Raw genomic sequence first — 26,150 nt, 5'->3', positions numbered from 1 at the left:
GGCATAGAGAATATGTTTCTTCATGAAAGGGTAAAATGGTGGTAATTTTCAAATTATTTTCAAAGTTAGCTAAAAGATAAAAGAAATAATTCTTTATAATGTCCAATAATAACAAGGCAGCAGTGACCTGCTGGAACTGTGGTTGCCAGGAACAGGGAGGACCAGCGTGAAAGTGTGGGAGGAATCATGAGGGTCTTCTGGGGTGTTCATGACTCTATCTCAATCCCAGTGGGGTTACAGAGATACACTTACAGTATAAAAATTAACTGAGATGTACTTATAAATTATGCACCTTCTGAACCTACTGTTTGATAAAAATGTCCATTTAATGTTAAAGAATTTTGAGGGTAAATACAGTAAATGAATAGGAATTAGACCATTTTAACCTCCAAACTGGTAAAAGTGCAGAAGACTCAGGTTGTCTTTACACTTCTTTTTGTGCTGACTTTTACCAGGTATCACACTGGTGCCTGGCAATTATACTGGGTAATAATTTAACAAAAACGTTCAATTACTTTTAATTAAAAAAAAAAAAGACAAAAGGCAGAAAACATGGAATTGCATTTAATTCATTTCTTCCACTTTGTCCTATTACATTTTAAAAGTTACCAAATAATTAAGGACTTGATAAGTAAATATTGAGTGGAAGAACATATTGACAAAACCTAACTGATTTAAGAGATAATTTACGGCTAATCAACCTGACAGGGCCTTGAGGACTTTTTTTTAATAGCATCTTTCAATCTGTGTTCAGAAGATTAGTGCTGTTGAGCTTTCTCCCACTCCCCTGCAAAATGTCTCTGATTTATAGTTGTCTTTTATTTACTGTTGAACTTTATTAAAAGTAAAAAGGTTTTCAGTAATGAAGTTTGGGAAATGTTGGGTGAAACAGAAACGCTCCTTTACTGTGGGATTTCTGAAAACCTTTACAGGTTCGTGAATGTTGTGTCTGAAGGAAGGGTATATATATACTTTGCGGCCTTTCCCAAAGACTACGCGCCTCCTCCCCCACCTCCACCCCAAACCTATTTACAAAGGGCTCCTTGAAACACAGATTAACATAGTTTAAAGAAAGCAAAGTTCTAGGAGTGTTGCTGAGCAATTTCCAACTGTGCTAAGTATGCCTTTAAAGCTCAGTGCACAGTGTCACCGCCTCTGATTTTGATGGTTGACTGAATGGGCATAAAATAAAATGGATCCATTAACAAGTGTTTCTTGAAGTTCTATCATCAAACAACCAGCACTTGCTTACTCACTGGCTTGCTGCAATGAAAGCTGAAGAAATATAGAAAAAAAAGTTCTTGCTCAAGAGGCTGTCTATCTACTGGGTAAGAAAGCACAGACCAAAAACTTTGAGAATATTTTCAGTAGCGCAGAGCAGGAAGACCTGGACGGGGCAGCAGCCTGCAGTGGACATTCAGCCACAGAGCTGAGCGAGGGTCTGCTCCGGGAAGAAGGGCAGGGAAGAACCTGAGCCACCTGGCAGAGAAGAGGCCGAGTTAAAAAAAAAAAAGGACAGAATTAGGGCCACTGATGTAATCATTCATGGGGGGCCTTAAAGATCACAAATCTGTTTTCTTTTAAAACTGACTTAAAGATTTCTTTGAAAACCTTATGCCTGCGCCTTCTTGAGTGCTGAATCAATTGTATTTTGATCGCTGTTAATTCTGTCCATTTTAGGAAAGCAATTTATGTATTTCATGGTCTTATCTGGATGGAATGTTACAATACCAGATCCGGCTGCATTTCAAATAATTTCCATGTCTTTTAACACACACAGTACCCCATTATTCTCCGCTACACATCTGTTAACAAAGCATTTAATTCGTAAAAACTAAAAGCAGGCAACAGTCACTTCGATTTACAAGAGAACCCACAAACAAAAGACACTTTATACAGATAGCATCAACTTGTCCCACCTTCATCAGATCAAGTAAAACGCTATTTAAAATGCCAAGGTATCTTCTCTCCAATGACTGAGGATGGTTGACAGCTGGAAACTGCAACAACAACATGACAGGAGTGTTAGCATATAGGTTAGGTAGGGTGTGCACGCCCTGAGTGATGAAGAAGGTAGCGGACAGGTAAGAATCACTGCCTGAGTGCTAATCACAGTCAAATACACCTCATAATATGTTACTTTTAGTGTCTATATATTTGAGGTATGAAGTAACCTTAAATTGGTTGTTAAGTAAAACGCAGAGGTGAGAGGATATGTAAATCCAGACAATACTGAAGCATGCAGAACAAACCCAAATATGCAAATTTGAAACTATTTATACAATTTACTCAGTTTCGCCAATGTAGGTGATTTCCTTATAATACAATTTACAGACTCTGTGTGCTCATACAGACAATAACTGGAGCATTAATGAAAGGGATAGAAAGGGATAGAAAGTTCTTATGGCTTTTCTACGACAACACATCATTTATTCCTGTAAATCAGAGAAGTAAAATATGAAAGCAACGAGAGCCAAGTTCCAGAGAGGCATGAGGTATAAGCAGTGAACTCATATGCATGTTCTATCGTTGCTTAGCATACTCTTGCAAAGGCCTGTTTTTCATTCCTTCCCTTATATAACCTGGAACAGAAGGCTAACATAGGCTTCTAGATGAACAAGTGAATTGCCTTTTTTAAAATAAAAAGAAGAGAAAGGGGTCAAGTTTATTTGGGTGGTCTGTCCTCTCTGTGAACTCTGTTATCACAGCGAGTGGATGGGAAGTACTAGAGCTCAATGCCGCATACGCCCTCCCAGGGGAGAGAGACTTGACGTTTCACATATATTTCCTTTATGCCAACATCAGAGCATTTCAAAGTGCTGAAAGTCCTAAACAGGGGAAATAAATGGATGAGTTCTGCAGGCAAATTCAAACAAGGTACTGAAGGCATGGCTATGACATCATCCCCAGCCTGGGCTGAGCACAGCAGGAGGTGCAGCATGCGGAGGAGACCTAAATCTTGTACTTGAGCTGTCTGGCTGGGAAAACAATCATAGCTAAACTTGTGCAGCTGCAACTTCGATCTGAAGCTTAGGAGAAAGAAGAGACCCAGGTGGTTTCCAGCTGTAGAAGCAAGGAGAGTCCATGGTAATATTTGAACTGAATTTTGAAAGAAAAATTTGAGGACAGAGAAAAGTAGGACAGCACCTTCTAGATAGAAGCCATTGAAGGGAGAACATGAACGGATCGCAGACAGGCAAGAGCCTAAAACTGATTTCTGAAGGAAGTGACGCTATAAGGCATTTTAGCAATTCTTCTTTTCCAGGGAGGAAGGTGACAATCTCAAAGTTCAAATAAGTGGTTCAAGTCAAGTTACATAATTTTAAAGTAAAACTAGTATTTGCACCCAGGTCTGTGATGCAAACCCACACTCTTTCTAAACCTAGGCATTGCTCCTAAAGGAGACAAAGAGGTTCCTCTGGATGTTGCTGAGTATTAAATATCAGCCCAAAGAGAGAGACACCTGTCATCCTGTGATAAAACACGCTCTGTAATGAACAGTTTGCCTATGAGGTCTGTCTTATGCTACCAGATACTTCTCTTGTATATTTCAGAAGTAACATTTCATTGACAAGAAGTTTAATTCTGAAAATCCAAAGGCCTGAGAAGTATTGCAGTAAAAAAAAAAAAAAAAAAGACCATGTAAACTCCTAACGCAAAACAATATTAATTTATGTGCTTCTGAATGAAATCTATCATTCTAACATGAGGCAATTCAATAAACAGCCAAAGCTCCAGCACAGAAGTTGAAAGGCTATCCCAGTCAGTGGTCAGTCTGTCTCTTTCTCTCACTCTTCCCTTCCTCCCTCTCCCCCTCTCCTTTCTGATGCTGGCATTCTCCAGGAAAATGATAAAGGAAAATATTTCCCTCACAAGATGTTGTTGAACATCCAAAGAGATTAAAATAATTTAGTTAGATCCCCACAAACACTTGGACTAAAGTGAGAAAACATTAAGGCTTATAAAAGTCAAGGTGTCAGGGAAGCAGCCACTTCTCTGAAGGGTTTTCACAGGCAGCTCTAGTACACGCTTGCCTTGCCGCTATGGAGCACGCTATTTAGTGAGGGGCCTGTGACCGACAGGATCACAAATGGGGAAAAGATTCCTTCTTTTAGCTTGTCTAATCCAAACACTAGTCACTCTTTAATACCCATTTCAGATTTCAAGTACTCCATAAATCATTCTCTAGTCAATCTAAACTGTAATTTCTAACTTTCCAGAATATTTAACACACTCAGTCTCAACCATGTTATGATGTGTTGGAAAACAGTACAATGTAGTAAGCAACGTGGTACTTAATGTTATGCCAGCTTATATACCTAATTGTGATGGTTTACTTTAAACCAGGCTGTCTCCTAACCACTTTGTGCATGAAAGTCTTAATTCTTCAACTAGTTTTTAAGCTCTTAAGGTCAGGTACCATGACAGATCTGTTTATGCAGAATCTCGTATTGAGTCCCTTTAACCAGGCAAAGAGCAAGGCCATGTTCCAAGCGCTATGTTCCAGGCCAAATAAGCGATTGTTCAACACTATTCAACCTTGTCTAGGTGTGCTGCAATTCTCATGATGAACACGACACTTCAGCTCTTCAAGAAAGCCACCAGCCCAGTGGTGACACTGATCTGTAAACTGAAGGAGCACTTTAAGAGAGACCTGGCCAGAGTGCTGGAGGAGCAGAGGAGTCACCCATTCCCCCTGGAGGGGCCTAGAGGGGCTTCAAGGAGGGAGGAGATTTAACCAGGGTCAGAGGGAGGGAGGACAGAGATCTTCCCAGAAGTAGAAGACTGTTGACTGCAGAAGCAACAAGTCAAGGAAGTGGGCGAAGTTCATGCGGCTGAAGGGGTTGGCGGCAAGCAGTGGGGGAAAGGATGGGAGGAAGGAAGGGTGGAGGACCAGGGGCAAGGAGAGCTAACGCTACCCTAAGGGATTTCAACTTCCTGGGTGATTGTGTAGAGGCTCTGAAACAGAAAGGAGATAGACTCGAATATGGGGTTTGTGGGAAGACCATTCTAAGAGTAATAAGAGCAGTGAAGTGATCAGTCACAATCTGATTGTAGAATGGTGGCAGGAGGGGGAGGGTAGCCCAAGGGACTATGGTGGAGGCCAACGGGTGCCTTGGTGGTGGTGTGGTGTGGTAGCACACATGGAAAGGGTGTGACCCTACCCCTGTAAATCATAATGCTGTAAACCAATGCATATCAATTAAAAACAACAACACAGTCAAAAGGTGGTAAGAGTGAAAGAACCGGCGGCAGGAAGAAGGAAATACAGTTGCGCTTGAGCACTGGTGACACTGATTCACATGACTGTTCACATAGCCACCGAATCCCTAAAGTGCTGCACTCTGTGCTCAGTGCTCCAAACAATGACATGGTTTCTGCCCCCGGGGAGCATATGGTCATAGCCTAAGATGGGAAGTGGGAGGGTGCTGGGGGAGAGACTAGACAGGGTGGGGGGCAGGATGGCAGGAGGTCGGTGAGATCGGGCATTCTCTGAGCTGACATTCACAAAATGGTAAAGGGCCACTGAAGAGAAGCCACTTCCTGGGAGAAGGAATCACAAGTTCCCAATCTATGAAGCTGGATGTTTATGGAAGTCAAAGAGAAAGAAAGGCAGGTATGGGAGGTGCTTGGAGAACAGCCTGCTAGAACAGCACAGGTAACACTGAGACACGCGCTGAGTCCAGCACCACCCCGTGGCGGGGAGGGGAATGGAGAGAGGCACGAGCTAAGGTCAGAGAGCTGGAAGGTGGACTCAGGCCAGGTCTCGGGGTTATGTAAGGAGCCTTGATGCCTTCTGAGTAAACAGGAATTCATCAATTATCACCAATTACTTCTGAGTAGAACAAATTTTTCCTTTCTATCAGACTAAGGCAAGTCCTATTTATTGTTGTATTTTCAGCATCTAATATAACAAATGTTCAATCACTGTTGAGTTAATTGTACCCTAATAAGTGGTCATAATTGGGCTAATTTTGGGCAACAACGGAAAAACAAAGTTGCCTTAGGTAACTCAGATGGGTTTAGAGGAGGGAGAGAAGGCAGGAAGGAGATGAAAGAGCAACTGTACGCAACTCTGGTCCCAGGTTTCTGCTACACAGAGCGGATCCGGCAGGAGCAGGTGATGTGCTGGGCACTTACGTGTGAGGAGGGGTGCTCTTCAAAGTGACGTGAACGGAGGTTTAGAAAGCCAAAGGAAAAAAAATCAAGTGCTTTGAAAATGCCAAGCAAATCTGGCTTGAGAATTATGCATTTAAGAGAAAGAAAGGAAGTGGTGGGGGCTTATTTTATAGTTCTCACAACAGCCACCAGCTACCAATGTTTGCTCGCTCAACAGGATGGTTGAAAACTAGAAAAGCAGCTTTTGGGTTATAAGAGAGAGCAATCCCCACTCTTGGTGGTGCCTCAGAGAACTGGCTGTCCCTCACTTGGGGAAAGTTTGTGCTTGAAGAACCATTTTCATAGTTGAAACAAATCTGTCTTGTACAAACTTAGTAAGACCGGGAAAGGCTAGGCAAGACAATACAGAAGACCAACCGGAAAGAAGACGTGTGGTTTTACTGTCAACAGTAAGCAAGAGCTGCCACAGCAGCGCCTTTAAACCCACAGAACACAAGGATTCAGTCTTCTTCAAATCACAATTCTATTTGCTCCAATAAGAACAGCCATTTATAAATTTTTACATATTTTGGGAATACTAATGGTTTTGGACAAAGAAACACTGAGATCACCAAGGTTCGGAGTCTAATAGTGCACACACCAGAAAAAGTTTGAAAAATTGGAACTTAGAAATTATGGAAAATATCAGCAACGTCCACTTCCAAATTCTGACCATTTAAAAAATTCACATAAGCTATATAGGATTCAAAAGTAAAATGGGGGTTATAAACACGGTCATGGGAAAGGGGGTGGTAGTCAGTGCTAGCTGAGCATTCTCCTGTATAGCAAGCAAAGCATTCAACACTGTCCTCTGATTCCACTTTGGGTTTTAGCAAAGCCTCTTACCCGGAGCCCATGGAATCGAGGGTTACTGTAGAATAGCTTCATCTGCTCAGATGGAAGTGGTCCTAGCACCTTCTGAATAGTAAACAGTTGATCAATTTCACTTTCTCCAGGAAATAAAGGCTGCCCATCACTAAGCTCCCCAAGAATACAGCCCACCGACCACATATCCACAGACTTTCCGTAGGGAGCTCTGAAAAGCAAAGGGAGAGATTATTTTGACAACTGAAGAAATATATTTTGTTTCTAATTATTTTGAACAGATTCATGATTTAAAGCACATTTGTATATTTGAGGAATTAAAGTGTTTTGTATATAAAAGTGAGACTGAAAACAAGAATTCAATGGATATGAAGGAAAACACAGAACACAAGTAAATCAACCTATGCTAATGAAGCCATCCATTTAATAACAATTAATAAATCTGTAAGTTAGTATTCACTGAGTTGAAATAAATTCACATGCAGGTATTATTTAAACCTGAATGGCTTAATAACCCTAACCTAGCACACATGTCTGATGAGTGATAAGTTAACACCTAGCTAAGGGAATGAAATGTTCCCAAGAAACTTGTCTTCTTGGGTAATTATCCTTTAACTCTCTAAATGTCAAAAAGTTACATGTTACCCATTATTTGAGTTCAGTCAACTAAACTGTACTATTGATTTAAGTGTCATCTTAAACAACAAATGGAATATTTAGCTTTTGATGGCATAGTTACAATTTCTAATAGCTAAAATTGTGTTCAACTCTATTGGACTATTTCCTTGAATCTATTCGTATCCTAGATGGATGAGCCTTTGTGATAGCTATTTCCTTCAAAGCATTTTTTGTTTCTTTGGGAATTTATATTGCTCTTCTAGAAGCTGAGTTTACCAGAGTGTCTTAGGAATTACCATTTTTATAAGTGAGGCTACAAATGAAAATCTAGGTATCCCTCCCCCAAATAGCTATAATGTATACCCCAATATATACTGCCTTAAGTCAAATTATATGTGGCAGATTAAGTGAGAAACCATACTTTCTTTAGTTTCAAATATAAGCAATCCAAGTTTTAAGAAGAGAAAGTCAAAATAAAACATCTAAAAGAAATACACAATAATGCCATAGTAGTTATACAAATTTTTTTTTAAAGATTTATTTATTTGTGCATACAGAATTGGGGTGCAGGCCAGAGGCGCAGGGGCGGTGAGAGGCTTCACCAGAGACAGAGTGGGGAACAGAACAGGCAGATCGACGAAGTACACTGCTGAGGGGAGCAGCGGGCAGGCCAGGAGAGGTCTGCCACGCCATGTGGTCACCTCCGGGGCAGGCAGGAATCGAACTCATGCAGAAGCGGCTTTAGATTCTCAGTGCTGTGCTTTAACCCGCTGCGCCACCAGGGAGGGCCAGTTATACAAAACTTTTAACAAATACCTGAACTCTGTTAGCACTATACATAAAATGTTCCTGGGATAATGAATCAATGCAACAATAGGCCAATATTTTATTTCTCTTACTTCCTTTCCACGAAAACCTAAAAGCCATATCACAAAATTTCATGTAGATTTTTTTGGCAGCTTGTGGGGAGAGGGGAGTATACTGAACTTTCTTTAATACCTGAAAGAGGGAGGAAAAAACTTGTGCTGGATGGAGAAACCTATGGAAAATCTCCACATACCTACTATATACTTTTTCTTCTGCCAACTGATTTGAATAATGCATGTAGTTGGAACTATTTTGAATGTCAAGGACAAAGTCTTGACAGTGTACAAAAAATACAAATTCATAACGTTAACCAAATATCAACTGATTCAATAGGATTCTTTAAAAATTTATTTATGTTTTTGATTTTTATAAATAAATAATATGGCTCCTCATCCGGTGCTTGGCAATCATTTAATTAGCAATATTCAACATGGCTCAAAATAGTTTGAATCCCTTATCTATTTTTGGTAGCTCCCACGTAACTCTAAACATAAGCTCAGTTTTCTGACAGGTATTACTAGGTAGCAAATACTCTGAAGTTTTGCGGTAAGTTTTGATCAGAATGACCACCTTAGGGCCAACTTAGACACAAGAATATTATAACATGTCCTTCTACCATACCTGAGCCCTCTAACAGGGGTCCTCAGAATTATTTATTTCATACTCACTTCTTCCTTGGCTAATACAGTTCAGGAATTCAAATTCCAACCCCTCCCAAAAGGAAATGTGCTATTCAACATGCAGTGAGTCCAGATAAAAGTATACAGAACAAAATCAGTCCCGAATCATGGGAGAGAGATGATGTCCCAGCTGAAGTCTTCTAAACCAACCAGGCTCCGGATGACTTCCTGATTTACAGTAGCTGCATGAGCAACTCCAAATGAAATAAGCAGAAGTACCATCTAGCCGAATCCAAATCACTGTCTTTCCCAAACTGTGAGCCAATAAAAAGTTGCTTGTTTTATGCCATTGAGGTTTAGGGTGGCTTGTTAAACTGCAATCAAACTGACATTTAAGTAACTAAAGGTCTTATCTTCCATAGATAATTCCTAAGCAAATGACATGGGGTCAGAAGATATCATTCTTTCTATTTGGGAAGGTCACTCACCCAAGTAAGAGTTCAGGGGACCGATACCACCTGGTGGCCACGTATTCTGTATAATTAGCATTATTGCCTTCTGATAGATTCCGAGCAAAACCTGAAAGATAGCAAAACCCAAAGGTTGAAAAATAATTTCACCTTGGAAAATTTTTAGGGCCAGTAATATTTTAAAGCATCATCATTAAATGAATATAGTAATTGCCAGTAAATGGGCTGTTTATTAACAGTGTCTTAAAAGTTAGTCCAGTGTTCATATGTCAATTAAAATCTTTAATGTACATACTACAAAAGCAGTTTCTCCCCTTTACTAAAGTAATTTGGTTTTGAAGCCTCATGATTTTATAAGTTTTCAGAGCATACTTGTCAATCAGCTCTGCCAATAAAGAAATTTATCTTAGAATAAAATGACATCTTCACAAGAACCAGAAGTCAAAGCTACATTAGCATATCACAGAAAGTCATTCATTCTGCTATGTGTAACAAATACATGTAATATTTGTATAACTATTAGTGCTGATCAGTTCAGACCATTATGTAAAATAACAGAAAAATGATGGAAGCAGAGCAGGATAAAATTCTTTTCAACTTCCACTATGACTAAGAAACGTATTAGGGTTATTGTACAGGCTATTTTACCCCAAACATTTCAAAAGGCTTTTGAGCCACAAAATAAGCCAGCATGTAAGTTAATTCTCCATCTCATGCACCAAAAACAATATGGGCTCATTGTGAGTAGTTACAGAGAATCAGAGTATGAAAATTAGAGGTAGAAATTAGGATGCATGACAGTTTTGAAAAGTGGAAACGTGTTTTTTTTAAATGAAACATTAAATGAAACAACCACAGTCAAAAGCAAAACCCCTAACTTTGGTTAACCTGTATTTTGAAGAAGTATTTGTATTTCTGAGTGGGATTCTTTAAGCCACACCAAGCTGCTCCACACTCTGGGAGTAAGTAACCTGGAAACACTGCACAGGACACGCAGTGGCCCGTGTGGTGCTGCTGTGCTAGTTCAAACTGTCTTGTCTTTTAAGCAATATAAGACCAGGGATTTGCTTTTCCTGCTAGTGACTAGGCATCTCCTTTGTATATAGAAATGCTTTGCAAATTTCATTAACTTTGGAGCTTACACAGATCTTGAACCCACGGAGTAATGGATGTATGATACAGGAAAACTGAGAGGCAGAATCACAGTTCTTGGTGCAGGTAAGAATGCAGAAATAGATGTTATTCCTGAAAACCATAATGCTATGCAAATGATCAAAATGCCAAGATCAAAATCTTTAAAACACAGTGTGTAGTATTTTTCTCTCATTCATGTAAGCACTTCGGATGTTTCGGAAGCAAAGCCTTTTCTCTAATAAAGTTCCTCATCTTAAAGCATGAAAAAAATTAAGCCCTGTAAAACATTTTTTTTTCAAGCAAGCAGATTCATGACAATATTCAAATTCTTTAAAGATACTGAGTGAAAACAACTATACATGCTTCCAACTGCCACACTGGACAAGTGAATTCTTGGAACGTTTCTGTTTCTCACTTGTGCATTCCACGCTCTAAGGCCTAACCTAACTTCTGCCTATGATAAGGAGATACACTTTCATCTATAAATGGGTACAGACACTGTAGTTGGGATTATATTTGAATATATGAAAAAATAACATTTTGAAAAGTCAAGTTTTTTTTCAGTATATGGATGAGACAAAAGTACAATTCAAAAAGTCAGTCATGTCCTAAATACCTTGTTTTATAACAAAACCTTTTCTGAATTATTTTAATTTAAATGCTTAGTAGTACCTAATGCAGTTTCATATCTACGGGAGACTTTTCTACTGAGCGAGAGCTTAACTGAAAAGTTTCTATATACTCAGTCAGGAGTTGGAATATTACACATCAGTCACTAATAGAACTGTTCTAAAACTTTCATTTGACCTTATAGATATGTAACTATTACATATATACAGAACATGTGTGTTTTTATATTGGCATATGATTATGCCTAAAATAATTTTCATCAACATCTAAGAAAATATTTTCTCCTTCTCAACTGGAAGGACATAATGATTATTATTTCCTAGAAAATTCTTTTTCTTGGATCATTAAGTGCTGGGCTTATGAATATATGCATGTGTCTCCTTTAAATCCTCACTCAGCAAATACTAAATAATGGATTTGTGTTAACAGTAGATACAGAAAGAAGAAAATGTGCTTTTTCAGTAATCAATATTTCAGCATATGACCCAATAGAATAGTCGATTTTAAGTTAAAAAACACAAAAATTTTTAGTATGTCTGTGAAAGCTACCTATATGTTGCATCAACTCTGTACTTACAGACTCAATTTCTCTTTACTTACCAAAGTCACACAGTTTCAAAATATCATTGTGGCTGATTAAGAGATTTTCTGGTTTTATATCTGGAGTATCAAGATTAAAAAAAAAAGGTATTAAAAAGTGTTTCATATACCACTGATTGACACCATTGGATGACTATAACAGACAGTAATTTATTAGCATATCTTATGCTGGTACATAAAAGTGTTAATTTCTTTTTGAGAAAAATGCAGACCTAATTTCAAAAATATTTTTAGCTTTAAATCTTAAAGGGGGTTAATCAAATCTCTGAAAGGAATTTAAGAATTATTGAATCTAACCAACATTTTCCAAGGAACTACTTTTACTTCATCAAATACTAATAATACAGTTTTTGGAGACAAACATAAAAAGCTCATACTCACAAAGTACCTTACAAATACATACAAGAGTTAAGTAGCTAGGATTGTATTTACTGGAGAAAAACATACATGTAAGATACATTTTCTACTATGATTTTATGTAAATTCTTACATGTCTCAGATTCTCTGTGGAGAGCACTATTGTAAATGTGAAGCTACAGTGAATGAATCAAGATAAGATTTCTCATTTTTTCCTATGGATCTTTTGAAGACGTGGTGGGAGTTAAGAAATAGACAAACACAGAAAATACAGTTTAATTCCCTCTTGGGAGGCATGTCACAATTCTATTTTTTAAAAGTACCTATTATACCTATTACCTATATCACGGCAGAGGTAAAAATAGAGAATGGGAAGAAGTAAGAGTGAAATCTGTAGATTTCAGTATCATGGTTAATTCACAATCACTGATTCATTATACACTTAACCAAATCAGAGCATCACTGTGGAAATATAGACAGATCAATTCCTTAATAATAGCCTTAAGCTGTAGCACAGACTATTACTAGAATAGCTGCCATTCATATCCACACCATTAAGAATCTTGATAAGGTAAGAGCTATGAAAATCAAATGCAAGAGAAATATATGTAAACTGGTTCTTTCTAGAAATAACAGGAATTGGCATTCTTTATATGATTTAAGCCATTTTTAAAAATGAGACTTTAAAAAAAGATTTATTTTTACTCATTTATGCATACTTGTATAGGCCATAAAATATGCATAAATAAATTTTAAAAAATTTATGCACCCTTAGGTATAGGCCAGAGGTGCATGGGGTGAGAGGATTCACCAGAGATAGAGTGGGAAGCAGGACAGGCAGATCTACAGAATACACTGCCTGGGGGAGCAGCAGTGGAGACAGGAGAGGTCTGCTGCACCATGCGGGTCAGCTCCCTGGCCAGGAATTGAACTCATGTTGCAGTGGCTGACAATAGCTTGATGGTGCTGAGACTTACACCCCTGTGCCTCCAGGAGGCCCAAAGTGAAACTGTTTAAGTGGTATCCTTGTGCATCTGTATAGCTAAATTAAAATGTAGTATTCACATATCTGATAATTCAAAGTCAAGAGGTCGATATTGTATCATTTTTTGATAAACACCCTTTAGCATATTAGATCAATATGTGTCCTATTCCTGTAAAACGATTAAATGCAAAAAAGAATACAAAGAAAAAATAAGTGATATAGATTCAAAGATGGTAGGTTGCAAGAAATTTCTTTCATTGTGATTAAACACCTAATTCATGGCAATAAGGACAAAATAAAAGTTTATGAAAATATGATCACAACCTTTATGTAAGGTGGATCGTGCCTGCAACATGTAAGCAATGGACATCTTTCACTAACAAGGAAGGAAAATCAGGAGATCTTGGTCTAAGAGGAAAGGAGAAATGAGTGACAATCAGGGTCAGCAACTTAGGGACCACCTCTAAAGACTAATTCGGGGTTGTTTCACATTACCGGGTAATCTAGAGCACAAAAAGGTAAAGAAGTTTGCCAATTTGTGCTTCCCCTTACTCTCAGGCAAGCTCATAAGCTTACACTTGTGGAGGCTTTTGTTGTCTTTTAAAAAAAATTCCGCTAGATGTTTCTATAGCTGAGAGTGAATCTGGTTGTACAAACATAGTGCTTGTGCCACTATATCCAACTAAATTTTCAGTCCAGCCTTTTGGTGATATAAAAAGAAATTGGAAGTCAAATGATTTCTTATATACTGCACTCCCAAAATGCATTTAAGTCATATGTCAATGGCTATAGAATATTCTTAAGACAGTGATGTATAAAATATTTTGTTAACTTTTGTTTGGTGTTTTCATTAGTATTTTCATTTCAAAAACTCCATACTCACCTCTATGGACAATGTCATTCTTATGGCACCAGTGAATAGCTTTGATTAGCTGATAGATATAACTTTTTACTTTCTCAGGTGGAACTCCATTTGGCATTTCTTCCAGCAATTCTAGCATATTCTAAAAGAGGGAGTCATTAATTTCCAAAATTAGGTAGGCCCATAAATCATACATAAAAAATTTTAAAAAGCACTTGGATGATAACTCACCCAATACATAGCATGCATTTGTTTTGTTTGGCTTTCTATCTATAACCTTTTTCATACTAAAGCAGGATATTATATTAAATCAAGGTTCTCTTTTAAGAGAAATGCCATTTTTACTACTCCCTAATGCTTTCCTAAATAATAACCCTGTACAATTTTCACTCTCCCTAAAACCTTTCCGTCATCGTTTTAGAATAATTTTAAGGGAAAAGCAATGTGAAGCAGTGATAAAACATTGTAGTGTATTAGAACAGGAAGAGGAGACGGGGAAGATAGTCATTTTAACATAGCGCATTGCAGATCTTTAATAAAACCTTACAATATGAAATCAAGCCTTGAAAATATTTCAAAGACCTGAAAAATATTCTTAAAATAAGATGATCCCTATGATTGGATGTGATCTAAAATTTAAAACAGCCATTTAATCTAAAAATTAAAACAGGCCAGGAAAAAAAAAAAAAGGAAACACAAATTCACAATAGTAGTTCAATTAAGAAATGTTTTTAAAAAGAAATGATATGAGGCCAATATAGCTAATCAACCTTTAACATGAACACCTATAGAATTTAGATATATGTAAGTATCTAAAATACAGGCTTGTCATTAATTTGATTGTGGAAGTGAGACATGTACTTTTCAAAGTAAGCCAGAAAAACAATCTAAACAACCAATTATTATTATAGTTATTATCTATCTAGCATCCTCGTCAGTAAAATTTCTGTACCCATTTCTCTGGTTTCTATACATATATTTATAAAGTATACATATATATGCGTACTTCTATCAAACTGTAGAGTGCATATTAAGAAGACATGAATTACTTCCATTAGTAAAAATATAAAATAAGTGAAATCACAAATCTGTTTAAGAAAATAATTCATAGAATCTAAACCAAACCAATATTCAACATCTTAATCTAGAGTCAGAGGCCATTCTAAAATTGATGCAAACATTCTTATTCATTAGAAGTTCCACTTAACCAGTCTCCATTGAATTTCCAGATTAACCAAACATCCTGTTTCTTCAGTAAAAAGCACATTGACTAAGGCCCACAGCACAAATATAGCTTCATGTTTTTGTATGACCATCAAAGACAGAAGTTTCCGAAGTATGATCTGTGGATCTCTGGGGCAGGGAGGGTTTTTGGAACTCAAAGCACCATGAAGTCACAAGTATATTCATGGTCACACTCAGCTATTTGTCTTTTTCACTGTGCGGTATCTATGCCAGTGGCACAAAGCAGTGATGGGAAATAGGTGGCACCACCATCAACGAAGGCACTAGATTCTTCAATCCCTACATTCTCAGTTTGCTAGTTTTAGCAAAGAACATCTCTGATGAAGTAGTAAAAATTATTTTATTAAATTATAACTCCAGAGTACATCTTTTAAAAATCTAACTGATAAAAAGAGAAAAACACATGAAGTACTTTTATTGCTTATCAAAATATGATTGTTTTCTTAAGGAAAACCACCCGATAATTGAGTTGCAAGCTAAACTAGCTGCTTTGGGGGGGCACCATTTTTTTTTAAAGAATGGCATACAAATATATTTGTTATCACATAATGAGTTTATTATTGATCAATTAAAATTAATTAATAGTATTTTAATATTGCTCAGTTTTGACATCTAATGTGATATTGATTAAAGTCACATAAATAAAAAAACTGAGTTCCCAAAAACTTTAAGTGTGAAGGAGTTCTAAGACCAAAATGTTAGATAACTGCCGCATAATAGTATAATTCAAAATTTTGTTCCCACATTCAAACTGTAAACATATAAATATGCACTTTAATAATAAATACATGACATAAATCCCATACCCATTTATAAGAAATGCACTTGTTATTTTAATATAATGAAATATCACATATACCAATGAAATAATACTTTGAAAAAAACTGCTGCTTAAAAAAACAAAAGTGAATACTTTGAAAAGAATTACTAAAAGGAAAACCACTAAACATATTGTCAGCTAATCAAATGCGACTAAAACAGCTATAAAACCAGCAAAGGACATGAAGAAAAGGGTTCTGCATTGAGATTGCTTTTCAAGGTTTTGTTTCACTGTAAAGAAGCTGACATAAGCTATTACAGTTGATACATTATGGGTATGAAGTACACGGGGAAGACCCATCAAAACTCCAACAAGATCAAGATTCATAAAACGCCTTGATGCTACCTCTAAAGAGTAGTAAATGAACATATTGATATGTTTTAAGATAAAATATTTCAAATATATATTCATCATTTTAAAAGTGATTCTCTACTAGAATAGCCTGTTTCAATTAACAAATGCATAGGAGGCCCCAAACGCACAGAAGGAATAAGAGGGCTTTGTAATGTAGAAACTAATTTGTAGCTCTCATTTCACAATCAACTCTAAATTCCTTGGTGGCAGAGAGAAATGCCTCCCAGTATCCCTTGTTCTGTTACTCCATGGCAATACAGTTTGGATGGGGGTGCATAGGTCCAAAATGAAGAGCACATTTCCTCTCTGCGTTACAGCTCGCAGGGCAAAGACACCCTAACCACAGGACTGTGACAGCTGCAGCTCTGCCTTGGCCTGAGGACGAGGGCGACATCTCAGGAGTCACGAGCAGAAAGACGAAGCTGAGCCTCCCACTGCTGTGGGGCCCTGCTGCTCTTCCTGCCTACCTTTGTGAGTGCAAGAGAAACTTCTACTTTGGTTATCCACTGCGAGCCCGCATCTCTGTGACAACCCTCTAGCTCTGAGAGCATCATTGTCCTTACCCTCTTGAGACTCACTGTCAATTGTTAGGCACTGCCACTGATGGCAGGGTGTGATGGCCACTTTCCGCTGAAAAGCCCAGAGCCTGGGCAGGAAGGGGCTAGGAGGTCAGAAGACTGGAGGTCTGCTAGCAGCACTGCCCACGGGGTCTCCGACCCACCAAATTGCCTGAGACATAGGGGCCACTTTCTCCTTTGTTCATGCTAAGTCATTATAAATCCACAAGCACCATGAGTAGGACAGAAATAAAAAAGAAAAACCAAAATAGAGCTGTAAGAATTTTATTATTTGGAGTAAAAACTGTAAACTGCATGATTATTTATTTTTGAGAACTGAAAAATTAAGAGCATCTGATTTCAGAGCAATCCTTTCTTCATAACTTTTTTTCTAATATCAAATTTTAGGTATTTTAGTCGAGGAAGGTTCCTTAGGGGAATGCCTACATTGACAAAGAAAAAGAGAGCTGAAAACAGATTTTTGAAAGGAAACAGAATAGTGTTTTAAAAGGACAAACGAGCCTTATAATATTTTTCAGATTTTGTTTGTTATGAAGTCACAATATATTTTTTAATTAGAAAAATAATTCGTGAAGGCCACGTCCTGGGAGTCATCTTGGCAACACTGCTTCCACTCAGTCGGGATGCTGGTGGCAATACCTCGTCACTGGTGACATAGGCAGCTCCTACGCACTGACCTCTCCAGACTTGGTCTTCTCTAGATAACACAGGAAATCAGCAGGAGCCACCTAATTATTCACCAAGGAAACCCCTAAAAGGTCCATCGTGATCCAGTTTCTTCTACTCTTGTGAAGGCACTTTTAAGTCCTTGACAATAATCAACTGCTGTAGGTCGGCTGCTCTCCCAGAAAATCCTGAGCACACAACACTGATTACTATAGTGAACATCTGCTCTGAGGTCACAGTATTAAAACTGTCATTAAGAAGTTGATTTTTTTTTTTTTTAAATACTCAAGCAAGGGTGCAGCTTCTTGTGAAGTGTCGGCGCTTTGGCTTTAAAGGGAAAGAAATGTGCTTAGAGGCTTAAGGTGAGGCTGGGGGAGGTAGATGAGACCTAACCGCATGGAAGGATGGGAACACGGAGCAAGGAAGCAGAGCATGCCGTGAAGAGGCTGCTTCACAAGCCCACTGTCTCGCCCCTCAAGGACTAGTTCGGCCACCCAGCCTACACCTGCCTGACGTCGTCACCTCCGTCAACCGTGGCACCACTGCCAGTTTAGTTCTCGCCCTCAAAGGCCTTCATTAAGTTTAATTAAACTAGGTCAAGTCCAAATTACTTGCTGAACATAGATTTTTAGAAGCCAAATCAATACATTGAAGGTAAAATTATCTCTGTACAGTTAAAATTATACAAAATCTTTAACTACATTTCAGAATTTCCGATGATTGTGGATGATGTGTTCATTTTTAAAGTACTCATATGATGAGTGCATGGACCTGTCATATAGTAAGATAATTAACAGTATTTTTCTGAATGTCTGAAACATTCCTAAGAAAAAGAATCAGGCAAATCTCCATAGCATCCGTTAATGACTTACTTTTTCAACATACTCAAACACCAAGTACAATTTCCCCCTGCGACGAAAGGCTTCCTTCAACTCCACTATGTTTTCCTGTTTGAGAGTCCGAAGCATCTTAAGCTCTCGTAAAGTCGTTTCCTTGACTTCTTCATTTTCTAGAATGTAAACAATAGTAAAAGAGGTAAAATCAATGCTTTCAAAGCACTGTTCAAAGAACTCCAAGTATACCGTAAACATATTTTCACTCTGCAGCTTGAGTACTTCTGCATAAGAAGTCCAAAGATAGAATATTAAATACTATATTTCCTTGTTGAAAGAATAAGGAACTTAAGAAAATGCTTACTTGACCTGCAGGCACCTAATTTTCTGCTTGGATTTTCTTTTAGGGCCCATCCTTGAAGAACATCGTTTCATTATAGCGTTGACAAGAAAAAATGAATCCTAGACAATGCCAAACTGAAAGACGTTTTTCAAGGACCTACTTTCGCTACATGTCCTTTTGCTTAAAAGTCAGTTTCCAAAACCTATTGCCAATGTTTAGTGAGGGCGTGCTACATCCCTGATCACAAAGCATTTATGGGAAACAGACCACAGCTAGGGTGCATGAATGCACTGTCATTTGAACTCACGCTACATGATGGGAGAAGAGCCTGAAAGGGTGAAAAGGGACCAGTGTCAGTGTGCAAGAGTTTATTCAGCATCTGCGGCAGTAGACATTTTTAAGTTTGCCCTAAAGCTGTGGCTGGAAAGGGCATTTGATTCCTCTGGAGGCATGTGCATCGCTTGGGTGAGCAGGTCACGTGCAGGCACCCACAGAGCAGCTCACGGTCAAGTTGCAGGGAATTCTAGGCGTGTCCGATCTGTCTGAACAACAGCTGCTGCAGGTTCCTGCAGTCCTCCTGTGGCATGTCCATCTGTCCACCCCAGATGGTGTAGCTATACTGGGCTGGAGAACTCGCGCTGACCCAGAATACCCTTCCACACCATCCACTTACTCACGATTACCTCACAGACGCGAGGAAGGACAGAAGTTACATTAACTCTAATAGGTGAGCAGGCAGGAGGAAGGGAAGTAACATTTCATTTTAAATGCATATATGTGATGGACTTCAACTTAGCCAGGGCTGTTCACATATGTATATACAAGCATACAGGTTCAGAAACCCTTCCATGCAAATCCAACATCCAAAATATGGTCTAAAAACTGAAAGCTTTTTCTGAGTTGGTGGCAAATTTCTTTTGAGGCTATATCTAGTCTTTGTTTATCACACTCAGTCTACTTCCCAGAGACCGTGCTTTAGTAAATGTAGCTGCTAATGGGGTGCTGGAGTGACATGCCTATTTCTACTCCAAAGTCAAGAAGGTATGAATTCTGACACACATTTGGTTGCTGGTTTTGGGTGAGGATCCTAACTTGAGAGTCAAAATTGTGTGAGCTATAGTTCTGGCTTGTCTTCAAGTCTGGGGAGGATGAAAATGGAGTTTGAGGATAGAAACAAGATGGATTTGGATGGCGTCTTAGAAGAAATGCTCCCTAAGCAGGACACAGTAGGGCGAGGCGGGTGCCAAAGGAGGGCAAAGTCCTCCTGCAGTGGCCTGAGCACCTACTTGGCAGGGCCTTCTCTAGCCCAGCTCCCTCACCCACCCCCATTCAAAGTTTAAAGAAGAGGGATTCTAAGCTAAGCAGGTGCTTGGTAGAACCAGAGAATCAAACAGGGAACTTCAGTTCACCACTCTTATGTGACCTGATCACCCAGTGGAATGATCTCCCTGCATCGGCAAGAAAACAGCTGCAGTGCTGGAGTGCAGGCGAGGGAGGCGGAGAGACCCTGCGCAGAAGGCAAGAAATAGCAGCAGGAAGGCTAGCAGTGGCACACAGCGACCCAGCCTACGCCAGGGGAAAAGAATGAGGGAACAGTGAGTGCCACCTGGCGTCGGGGGCTGTGTGCCGGGTGGCCAGGGTGGTCAGGAGACTTCCAAAAGTGGGTCAGGTGACTGTGAAGGGCTGACGTCCAGCTGTTCTGCAATGTGGCCGTGGGCCAGAGAAGCACTGTCCTGTCCCTGCTCCAATTGCTAAGTCCTGGAAAGCTAGAAGGCTTCAGAAGGCTAGCCCCCATCTCTCCTCTCCCACCCGGCTTTTGAGGTTAGTTTTGGGATAATGGAGTTAAAAGCCACCTATCTCTAATTTGTAAGCAGGTAGGACCTTCCAACAAGGAAGTGGTTCAGCAAGAGACAAACAAATGCAGTGGTTACTCGTGACCCGGTCCCTGCCTGCTTTTCCTGCCCCATCTCAGGCCACTTTCCTTCTCCTTCATGTTAGTCATTCAGTTCCCTTAAGAGCCCCAAACTTAAGTTTTGTAAAGATGTTATTTATTTGTGCATACAAAAACTGGGGTGTGGGCCAGAAGTGCTTGGGAGTGAGCATAACAGACAGATGTACTGAAATCCACTGCTGAGGGGAGCAGCCTGGAGACAGGAGAGGTGTGCTGTGCCTTGTGGGCCAGGCACTGAACCAGGCATTGAATTTGTGCTGAGTGGCTGGTGGTAGCTTCATAGTGCTGTCTTTAACCCCTGTGCTGCCAGGGAGGGCCTCAAACTTCCTTTTTCAGACTAAGGATCTTTTGTACTTATTTCCTCTTCCTAGAAATTTTACCCTCCCTCCTGGACTCTCTGGGGCTGGCTCTCTTAGGGTGCAGTTTCAACATCCCTCCTCAAGAGTCTCACCAGGTCAAGAGACTATAAGGCCCCAGCCCCCACTGGTAGGGATCACAGTACACCGAGTTTTTCTTTCTGACACCTCTCATGGAGTTTAGTGACGAATCTGTTTGCTAACTGGTTTGCCCTCTATGTATCTATCCCTGCAAAACAGAGAACTCCAGGAAGACAGGTCTCTGCTCTCTCCCACAGTACACACCCGGCCACCTGGGCCCGTGCCAGCACACAGGGGACATTCCCCTCCACGCTGCTTCCTTCACGCACGCTCTCTGGTGCCACAGGAGCTCTCGACTACCATGTGGCTAGTTCCTACTGTCTCAGGACACAAATGTGAAGGCAAGGCTCCTTGGTCCTTTCAGTTTGAGTTGGACTTTAATGTTCTCTCGCTAGACTTTGAAAGGGCAGTTTTTCAGACAAGACAAAGGAAATTTCTTTTCCCCTATTCACCTGTGCCCCTGGCTGTCTTGTACAATATGTGATTATGAATAATGGAGCTCTGGAAAACCGACAGCACGAAGGGTCAAAAACACAAATCTATTTGATCGGTAAGAGCATCCATAAGCCCTGCTGGGGCTGGGCACAAATAAATGTTGCAACAATGACATGGACCTTGAAGGCATTGTTAAGTGAAAGAAGAGAAAGACAAATGCTGTATGATCTCACATATATGCAGAATCTAATAAAAACAAAACAAAATCAGAGATCAGACTTGTGGCTCCAGAGGCATGGGTCGGGGAGTGGAACTGGGGGAAGATGGTCAAAGGTACAAACTTCCACTTGCAGGTAAGTACCCGGGGTTCACTGTGTGGCATGATGGCCCTCACTAACACTGCCTTGGAGATACAGGAAAGCTGCTAAGACAGCAGATCCTGAGTTCTTATCATAAGCGGAAAGTTGTTTTTTTCCCCCCATTAATTCTCAGTGATCACGAACCTAAACCTCTTGGAATTTTGGCATTTTGTTATAATACATCACCCAAATCTATACTGGCTCTACTTAAAAATGGTGACAGAGACTAGAGAAAAGAGAAACATATCTTCAAAAAGGAGCATGGAAAATCACTTTGCACAAAGTGCCAGAGACATTTGGTTAAGCAGTCTATCTCTTCTTGGAAATGAAGGTTTCTCTAATTTATGCCAGTCACAGGTGTTAATGTTGAGGTGAGCACTTCAGCACTAAGATGGCAAGAAATGGGAACAGGATGAAGTGGAATTATTCATTCTCAAGTGCAGCAAGTGTAGGCTCTTCATCAATGGGCCTATCCTATAATTTTTATTTCTCTTGGTACTTCTGAGGCCCCTGGCCTCCCCTGCACTTGATGATGAAATGAAAACTGTGGCACTAAAGGACCAGAAGATTGGGAAAGGAATACATCTTTTCTTAGACATGCTACTATCAGACGTTCACAAAGCAGCAAAGCTCTTCAGGGAGGCAGTTTTTAAAGACGACAGCACAGCCCACTGAAATAAACACAAAATCCCGTCTTGTAGTGAAATGACCCCCGCTTCTTTATGTAGGCAAGCTCTTGTAGCTCACAGACTGAGGAAACCAGGTCTGGGAAGAAGACCATTCTCAGGGCAGGGGAGGGAGTCTCAGCATATGGCAGGCATTGTGAGGAAGCCAGCTGGGAAAGTGTGTGCAGAGGGAATTGCAAGTCTCAGGATCAGGACTAGAATCTTAATGCTTAGTCACATACTAGTCCTGCAGCTCTGGGCCTTGAGTTCCTCGGCTATAAGCTGGGTTGGGTTCTACTAGATGATCTTTTTTTTTTTTTTTTTAAGATTTATTTATTTATTTATTTATTTATACAGAACCGGGGTACAGGCCAGAGATGTGGAGGGTGAGAGGATTCACCAGAGACAGAATGGGGAGCAGAACAGGCAGATCGATGAGGTACACTGCTGAGGGGAGCAGCGGGCGGGTCAGGAGAGGTCTGCCATGCCATGTGGTCACCTCTGGGGCAGGTGGGGATCAAACTCATGCGGAAGTGGCCTTAAGCTTCTTAGTGCAGTGCTTTAATCCGTTGGGACACCAGAGAGGGCCCACTAGATGACTTTTTTAAAAAAAGATTTATTTATGCATACAAGAACTGGGGTACAGGTCAGAGGTGTGGGGGCGGGGGTGAGAGGATTCACCAGAAACAGAGTGGGGAGCAGAACAGGAAGATTTACTGAAATATACCATTGAGGGGAGCAGAGGACAGACAGGAGAGTTTGCTGCGCCATGTGGGTCAGCTCCCTGGCCTGCTGGGGACTGAACTCATGCTGCAGGGGCTGCAGACATCTTCATAGTGCTGCGACTTAACCCCTTGCACCACCAGGGAGGTCCTCTACTAGATGGTTCTGAAGGTTCTTCCAGTTCTAAGAGCTGGTGCTTGCACGTTTACCTTCTATACGAGGCTGCTGGACCTGCTTGCCAGCTACCACTGCACAGGTAGCACTTCAGATAGTTACATAAACGCTACTGATGATTAAATGGCAGGTTATCAAAGGGACATTCATTTAAAAAACAAACAAGAAATCCCTCACCTCTAAGCTTGCCAGTAAGTCAACCTAATGCACATAAGAATCAAGAAGAGAGATTCAAGACAACCATTTTAAAGAAGATTGATAGTAGGAGCAGAAGAAAGCAAAGTTAAGTGGTGAAGAGAAAAATCAAAAGATGGGCAGAAATTCTATTGTAAAGCTATTTAAAAAAAAAAACCTGTGGGCTAGGAAAGAGAGCTAGAAATAGCTATAACCTACTTTGTGAAATCACAAAACTGACATTCTTGTATAGCCAAAGAGGGGCCCCCAAATGAACCTTTAAACAGGTATACTGGGGGTGGGGGTGGGGAGTCAACTCCTCCTTGTACAAAACCATGGTGGGGGTGGGGCTGGGTGTAGGAGGGTTGTTTGAATCTGGTTGATTAAAGAAAGAACACCAACAAGACAATTAACAAGGCAGAGGGGTTTGAAAGATAGTGCTGCTATCATGTGTGCTGAAAAAGTCAAGAATTTTAAATCTTCATCAGAGATGAAGGCAGGTAAAGCACAATGAAAATTTGCTGAATCATGAGAGGTGCAAATATTCTCCAAATCCTGGAGGAATCCTGGAGAGAGATTCACTGTGGACTTTAACAGGAAGTGTGGTGAAAATCATGGCCAGAAACTCAGTTCAGTTCACTGAATTGTTTTAGCAAGAGTTGAAAAGCTTGCTTCAAGGTCTTTCTTACAGAGAATTGAATTTAGGAGCAAAGACTACAAATTTCTGATTTGGATCTTTATGCAAAGGAAGAGACCAGAGTTAATAACCCTGTTCCAGAGACCTGAAAAGCACATTTTCTCATGATTAAGAAGAATAAATATGTCCATTCCAACAGTACAGTATTTCAAGAAAAAATAAGAAGCAGGATAAGAAGCGTTGCAACTGTGATACCAAAGCCCCACCTAAATAACATCTAATTGTGAAGTGCTGATGCAGACTTGAGCCAGCTCCTTAACAAGTACCAAAGCCCAGTGACCAGTAGGGAAGAAACTGTCTACCCACCTCACCAGTACATTCAGGGAAAGGTTGAGAAGTTCAAGGAAGCAAAAGATAGGAAAATATCAGGAGATCCAAGTGTATGTAAAAAATAATAATAAAAAATCCTAGACCACAGAACCTCCTAAAATGAGGGTTGAACAATATTTCTAACTCTTGTTGGTTCAAAGCTACCTGGTCGAAATCAGTGCTCTGGATTGGTTAACAAACCGAGGATGGTAACACATCATCCACGTGTGTATGCATCAGAATGGTGAGGCAATAGTGACCTGAACATCAACTCTTATTATGCACGGCTAGAATTCTAGGAAGGGCAAGGAAATTAGGTTAATTGAATTAAATTGAGAATTATATATAGTCTGAAAAGTGGCTTTTAACTACATTATATGTATTTTTTAAAGTCTATGGTCATTTTCCTCTTCTCAAAAAACCCAAATACTGAACAGAACTAAGTCTATGGAGACTTCTGTTTGGCTAGACACATGTTGATGTTTCTCTGTGGGAACTTACATTAAAAGACAAACTTATAAAATCAGGGCAGCATTAAGAATGCATTGTGTAAGACTCCATATTTATGACGATGTTTAAGGATATAAAAGTTATCAAAACAATAGTAATTAATGAAATGATCGCATATAAAAATGTCATCCCTTAGACATTCTTCCCTTTTAACAGGAGTTTTCACCCCCATCCCGTGTGTCAAAGTCTTTCAGGGACAATCTTAAGAAAAATACTGACAAATGATCCAGTAGTTACATCAATTAACTATCAAAGAACAAACACTTGAAAAAGGGTAAAGACAGACAGATGGGAGTGGAGAAAAATGAAGAGAAAACTGACAAAGTATTTTATTATTTTTTATGACTTTCTTTTTATTGTGAAAGTCATTCACTCATCTAATCTTCAGGTTTACTGAAAAATTGCTCTCGCACAAATAACATTTGATTCTATCTTCTAAGAAAGGGTATGTAATTGCTATTATAACCCAAATTATGTGTTAACTATAAGAAAAACTTATTTTCATAATTCTAGTTTCATTTTCCCAACTAAAAGTCCCAATGTGACTTTTTATTTAGTATGAAATTTTGGTTCTCATTTTTAGCAGTAATCTATTATCCTGGGGCAATAAGGACTTCTTGAATTAAACAGTGGCCTACCATAAAAAGTAGTTTGAGGCCCTCCCTGGTGGCGCAGTGGGTTAAAGCACAGCACTGAGAAGCTAAAGCCACTTCCGCATGAGTTCGATCCCTGCCTGCCCCGGAGGTGACC

At 39.6% G+C, this 26,150-nt stretch overlaps 1 protein-coding gene across 1 annotated transcript in view; it reads right to left on the bottom strand.

Moving 5' to 3' along the window:
- The window catches only part of CDKL5 (cyclin-dependent kinase-like 5), a 144,901-nt gene that overhangs the window by 33,183 nt on the left and 85,568 nt on the right, over positions 1-26,150 (bottom strand). The window contains exons 6-11 of the mRNA XM_012730240.1: positions 18,663-18,799; positions 14,149-14,269; positions 11,924-11,983; positions 9,578-9,668; positions 7,006-7,195; positions 1,920-2,000 (exon numbers count right to left, since the gene is read on the bottom strand). Coding sequence (XP_012585694.1) covers positions 1,920-2,000; positions 7,006-7,195; positions 9,578-9,668; positions 11,924-11,983; positions 14,149-14,269; positions 18,663-18,799 — 680 coding nt within the window. The remainder of the gene's footprint in view (positions 1-1,919; positions 2,001-7,005; positions 7,196-9,577; positions 9,669-11,923; positions 11,984-14,148; positions 14,270-18,662; positions 18,800-26,150) is intronic.

Source organism: Condylura cristata, unplaced genomic scaffold (genome assembly GCF_000260355.1).
Source record: "Condylura cristata isolate star-nosed mole 26May11 unplaced genomic scaffold, ConCri1.0 scaffold00027, whole genome shotgun sequence".
NCBI classification, from domain to species: Eukaryota; Metazoa; Chordata; class Mammalia; order Eulipotyphla; family Talpidae; genus Condylura; species Condylura cristata.
Note: the sequence above shows the minus strand (reverse complement) of the source record. Positions and strands in the feature narration are given on the sequence as shown.